The sequence below is a fragment of the Bombus flavifrons genome, chromosome 18 (genome assembly GCF_040668555.2).
Source record: "Bombus flavifrons isolate JBK064 chromosome 18, iyBomFlav1_principal, whole genome shotgun sequence".
NCBI classification, from domain to species: Eukaryota; Metazoa; Arthropoda; class Insecta; order Hymenoptera; family Apidae; genus Bombus; species Bombus flavifrons.
The window spans coordinates 1-6,686 of NC_138459.1; the positions used below are offsets into that span (position 1 = coordinate 1).

Genomic DNA, 6,686 nt, shown 5'->3' on the forward strand with positions numbered 1-6,686 from the left:
TACATGTACGAAATTTTATTTAGATTCGAAGTTATAATGGCTGAAAATCAAGCATCAGTTGCTGCCTTAACTAAACGTTTGGCTCAAAGTAATGCTGAAGTGGAAAGATTACAGCATGAATTAAAACGTGGTGAAGATTGCATAAACGAACATCGTGATTTACTGAGTATTATGCGCAACAACTCTCAAATAGCACATGAACAGGTGCATGTTTTGATGGATCAATTAGACGCCAAAAAGGGATTGGTCGATCAACTTGAAACTGAAAGTTTAAGCGAATTGGAATCATTAAAATCTGTATTCGAAGCTAAAATCGATGACTTAAAGAAAATAGCAACCAGACAAGTTGCGAAATTACAAGCTGAGAATGATGTGAAGAACGCACAAAATATTGAGGTGCTCTTTATTTTCTGTTTTTGCTTCAAAAGTATTAAAAATTTTAATAAGTGAAAAATTTGAGAATTATAATAATTATTTAGATATAATATGATTAATTGCTTAAAGAGGAAAGTAAATCACTTCATCATCTCATTTCGAATTTTAGATGAAAAATCAGCTTCAAGAAATGGCTAACCATCTTGCTGAAGCACAAAGTATGCTGCTTAAATTGGAAGAAAGAAACGATGCTCAAGAACTAGAAATTTCTCGAGTGGATATGCTAAACAACAAATTTAACGAACAGTTGAAAGAACGTGAAACAGCAATAGAAGACTTAAATAAATTGTTAGAGCATCAATCAGAAATTCAAAAAGTTACCTTAAATGAAGTATGCTCTCGAAATTGCTATATTAATGCTTCCTTTTTATGTAATAAAATATATGAATTTAATTATTTTTACTATTTTTACAGGCAAGTCTAAAGATAGGAGAACTTTCTGATAAAATTAAATGTCTTGAAGAAAAGGATAGCCAGATACCGGTAATCGATTATTTTTTTTATGTTTCATATCTAAAAAGACAAAGAAAAGAATTTAAAAAAAAATATACAGTAATTGTTGTATTTTGTAACATATATGTAATTTATTCAAAAATATTGTATCTGTATAGAAACATAATGAATTACTCGAAGAAGAACAGAACAAATGGAGAAGTTTAGAAAAAACGATTATAGAAAAACTTGAAGAAGAAAAATCTCGCCGAGAAGCAGCTGAAGAGTACGTTGTTTTCTCCTCTAAAAATAAGAATAATCTGAGAAAGTTATAAAATAATAAATTTATTTTTGTCTGTTTAGTGAAGTGAAAAAGCTTTCTAAATATAATGAGCAACTTCTAAAAGATTATCAAGAAATCCATGAAAAATACGCTGAAGTTGTTGGTCATCATAATCACAGGCAAAGAATTAAACATGTATCTCAACTGAAAGATAAAATCAATCAACTCGAACAGGTGCGTTTAACTATCTGTCTTGGCATCGCGATCATTTTATATTGCATGTTAAATTGATATCCTTATCATAATAGTAGTAATATCTTTTAATATTACAAACATTTAACATTGAAACAAATATTGATTGTTAAATTATTGAATGAAAATATTAAATTTTCTGTTTATATTTATAGTATGTTAATTCGTCTCACTGTTTATTTTTGTGTGCGTTATTATTAATGAATGTTTATTCATTGTTATAATGTACTGAATTTGACAAACTATTTGGCTTCTTTTATTTTACTTTTAATGATATACCATAATTTTATGTGAATTTAGGCTAGAACCACTTTGTTGTTTAGGTATTCACTCATTAGTGTGCCCAAATTATTTGTTTAAACAATAGGAGAGAATATGTATATATTGACTGAGAATATTAAATGTATATAAATAAATTATTTCTATTGCGTAAATGGTATTATTCAATTTCATTTGCATTGGTCTAATTATTTTGTCTTTGCTTCTCTTAGTTGCAAGTATTAACTTATATACATAAGTACTTAAATACTTATGTAGTATATATTGATTGATTGTAAAATAAATGTGATAAAATGTAAATTGTTTTTAGGATTTATATGCGAAGGCGAGGACAATAGAACAGCAGCACAAGATGATAGAAAAATTGAAAGCAGAAGAAAAACGTGTGCATAGTAAAGGAAAAGAGAACATGTTAGGAATTTCACAGAACACTTTTGCGGCACCTATTCCTTCCCCACATAAACCATTGACGCCACTGAGGAATCGGAATGATTAGTTTTAATATTGGCATATTATTCATTTATGATTATCATAAATGCGAGTTGGTACTAATTTACATTAATGTTTACATAAATTACAGTAATTTACATTAATGTTTATATTTTAAGAAACATATTCGAATTACTGTATCAGTGATTAAGATATTAAGTTTGCCAGAGCTTTAATATGTTAAAATTATAAATATATATTATATAGTAAATAGATCCTCTACAAGTACTGATTTTCAAACTTCTAATAAATGAATAATCTTTGTGGTTATTATAAATACGATTTAAAAATAATTTAATTAAACTCATGTAGTAATTCTAAATAAATATTTACTTCCTGAAATACATATAAAACACATACTGTGTACGTCGTGACTGTATTATAATTACTTATTGATGTAATAATTATCGACTCGCATTTATAATAATTTTTGAATCAGTATGCATGAATTTTTTTATTATGAGACATATTTATAACTCTAACATTTTTAAATCCATAACAAATTTAATAACTTAATACAAGATCTAATACTCTATGTAAGGTCAAGTGTTCAGTTTGCTAGGTTCTGTTAAAAGACTGTAATAATAATGTTTCGTTATAAAGATTACATGTTTGAGCGATATTGACTTTCTAAACTTATGTTTAGCTTGTACAATCGATATTAAAAGAAGAAAAAGGAATTTTATTTATATGACAGGTGTTTTTCCCCGACGTTTCAATATATGTCAATTACATAAATTTTATTTGTAATACATTTTTGTAATCTATGACTATATATTGAACTTTGAAAAGTAATATTAAAATCAATGTGAGTGAACAAGTTCTATTGCATGAGTTTCTCGTATGAGATTATATATACTGCTGAAAAGAATCGCTTATTCTTATTGAATTTTAGATGAAATATATGAACAACAATTATGTACTTAACGTTTGTTATCGTCATAATACTTTGGATGTTTGTTTTTTATGCAAAATATGGTATATCTATATAGTTACTATACTCACAAAAGTATTCAAGCACTTATAGAAATCGTAAATAAATATATTACGTGTGTTACACGAAACATTTTGAAATTTCACGAGGTCTGTAATAATCCTTTGCAGTTTAGGACTGTTTCGTTTCGGCAACTCGAAACTACTTTTCGTATACTTGGTGAATTTCTTACAGCTAACTTGAAATGATTTCATATACAAATTAACGTATAAAACTATTATATTTTAATATTTTATGTACCCTTACATCTGAAAGGAGTATTTTATAAAACAATCGCCAAGATCCTCAGTTTGTCGGTGCAAGTATCACAATAATTTATTGTTTGATGTCTTTCGCCAGGATTATTTCGTTGAGGGTAAACTTTACGATCCTTTTCAACTCCTGTTAGAATAACATGTAGCTTTCCATTCACAATCGTGACACTAAAGTTTTTACATACTTCGTTCGTTCTCTGTTTTTTTACTGAGTCATAAAAAATATAAGAATTAATTGAATATATCTCTAAATCGCCAAAAATAGCTTCTTACACCTCTAACTTCATCGCTATATTCATCACTGCTTTCCTCCTCTCTATCGTTAAGTGCTTTATGAATAGAGATAATTTCATTGTTTAACAACGAAAAATCAAATTCATCTTCACTTGGACTGATTTCATTACTACATCCCATGCTTATAGGACTCAAAAATCTTTGAAAGTAATATTACTATTGCCACGGCGACTGTCAAGTTCGGACTAACCCCGAAGACGCAGTTCGATCCGTGATGACGGATTAATATGAGATCGAAAAATCTTATAGCCATTTGAGGGGCTATCATTCTACACTTCATAAGATTATACATAAATAGCTTGAGAATCCACTCATGAAACGATATTGCTGTCACGTAAACTTGAGGGTTGGATGATAAAATAAAATAGCTGAGTCGTAACACAATTATTAATTTTGTTTTAATTAAACTTTATTATGAATTCAGCAATCACAATGGAATACACACTGAATTAACGTAAATCACAATTCACTCCAACCACGTTATGTAAAACTTAGTTACACTGATTAAGTACGCGACTGTTATAAGGGTAGAGACCGGTAAAGATATGTTGACTATTAGGATACAGAATAAGTGAAATTTAGTGACGATGATGCTGCGGAGGGAAACTATGATGGGTGTGTCTAAGGATATGAGATAATCGGATTCGTTAAGAAAAGTTTTCGTTAGGAAAGTGAGCTGTGCAAACGTGTTTTTTACAACAATGCACCTTCATACAAACGTGAAACCAAGTCTGTGAAATGTCGCGATGTTTATCTCAACAGAACAAAATGGATCGTACGTAATTCGGCAAAATAATATAAAACAGAAAACGTTGTGCGCTATTATTTCCTCATATAACGGAAGAAACTTTTCGGACAACCTAGTACTAGGTTGGTGGTTGAGGAAGGATTCTAACCGCCCTCGAGAGAAAGTTCCTAGCGGGAAGCATCGTACGTGAGACAAACCAAATTTCCCGTATCTTTCCATAGTAGGTAATAAATTAAGGAAAATGCAAAGACTAAAAAATATTTGTTCAGTTTGAAGGGCCTTAGCTAGAGAAATCCTAAGATTTATGGCGGGTCCTTAAGCTAGTTGAAAGTATGCCATGAAGATGTTTGGACATCTGGCAATCATCTTGTCTGAGGGATAGAGTCTTTGCGTAGCGAGCTACGGGACAGAAACCGCTGGAAGCTTTGTTGTCGAGTGCCGCTCACTCATAATTCACTGATATCACTGATAATTGCGCGAAGGTTCGTTTGCCTGCGGTAGTTCCTGAGGAGATTTTGAGTGCCCATGTGCATCATCACCTCACCGAACAAGAAGGGGTTTCGCCCATCGTGCGGTTTTGGTATATGAATGTATTCCGACAAATGTGTCCCAGTGAGAACTCCTCCGATGTTTCTTGTAATGATTTCGATATTCTTAGTTAGATTTTAATTTTGTTCAATAATAATGTATTTTCGACCAATCGCGGGTAGACGCAATCGCGAGGAGAGACGTCAACGGGAGTCGTAAATTCCCGTTACGATTATAGTAATCGACACCACGAGTTGATCGATCGATTTCGGTTAAGATAATAGGGGTGATTTAGTTAGTATAACACTGTGATTCACAGAATTATAAGGTTTTTATTTCCAATACTTAGGTTACATTATTGAGTAGATATAAATCGTAGATGACACTTTGTCGCACGAAGATAACTATCACGAAGATATCTATCTTATGATAGATAGGCACAATAGAGCAAGGCTCTTATAGTTGAATTTTGTATACTAGTGGACGTAGCACTAGAGGATACTTAATAGAGGAAGTGAATGTTCGATATTTCCGAGAACCGACTTAGATAGTTGATGTGAGTTACACTCCTCTAGCGTTGTATAATAAGTAAAGTTGACTTTTCGTGCTTAGACTTAGACGTTAGACGTTAGATTTTGACTCTTCTAGTGGTGTAGAAGAAGTAGTTGACTTTTCTAGTGATGTAGAAGAAGTAAAGTTGAGTGACGATGCTGTGTCGGAGGAAAGCTAGCGATGGGTGTGTCTTGCGCTCGGGACCATCGGATTTGTTCATGACATTTTTGGTCAGGAAAGTGAGTGCAGTATACATTGCTCCTGATTGGATAAACGAAGGTTGGTGGACTAGGAAGGGTCTTAGCCGCCCTCGATAGAAAGTTGCTAGTAGGAAGCATCGTATGTGAGAAAAACTAACTTTCCCGTGTCAAGCCGTAGTAGACAATACTCTTTAAAAAAGCGATTTAGAAAAAAGATATTTGTTCGGTCTGTAGGACCTTGACTAGCAAATTACTGAGGGTAAGACTATTGAGGGTAGCAATAAGGATGAGCGGACATCTGGTTTCCGTCTGGCCCGCGGTGTATGGCCTGGTCTAGATAGAAGGTCGCCCGACGTAACAAATAATGTTGTGAACATTATTACCGACTAGTCCGAAAAGACTCAAGCATCGTAGCACGAGGGTTAAATTAATTTCTTTTTTTTAATTTGATCTGTTAAATATAAATCCTATGAAGTGTCTTATTGTACTTCAATTGCTTTCCTTGTCCCTTGTTCTTACAGTCGATGTATTCTGATAAGATTAATTAATCAAACATAAAGGTGTAAAATAAACAGTATTTAGTAAATTCACATGAGCCAAGCTACCTGCACGTCCTTAGTTGCATGTTGTTCATACAGTCTATGTACACACATTCATCACATTTTCTTTTCTACTCCCTCCGTCTATCCGTCTATCCGTCAAAAAATATCAAGCAGAAGCGAAAATACGTGAAGTCGCATATGTCATTCAATTATTCAGAAGGATTCAATTTCACGGAGTTCCGAGTATACCTACGGGGAGAACGGACGTGTCCTGCTTTCGACATTGCAAATAGCGTAAAACCATCGCTTATTTGTCAGCATGACTTCAACAGGAGCGAAGATATAAATCGCATATGTCAATGAATTACTTCGGAAGATTGCATTTTGTGAAGTACTATGTACAC

At 32.5% G+C, this 6,686-nt stretch overlaps 1 protein-coding gene across 1 annotated transcript; it reads left to right on the plus strand.

Moving 5' to 3' along the window:
* Nucleotides 1–26: 26 nt before the first annotated feature.
* LOC138188980 (hyaluronan-mediated motility receptor-like) lies at nt 27–3,658 on the plus strand. The gene is made up of 6 exons (XM_069131121.1): nt 27–396; nt 545–766; nt 850–918; nt 1,047–1,153; nt 1,231–1,384; nt 1,992–3,658. The coding sequence occupies exons 1-6, from the start codon at nt 37–39 to the stop codon at nt 2,175–2,177; spliced, it is 1,098 nt and encodes a 365-aa protein (XP_068987222.1). The 5' UTR covers nt 27–36; the 3' UTR covers nt 2,178–3,658.
* Nucleotides 3,659–6,686: the final 3,028 nt, after the last annotated feature.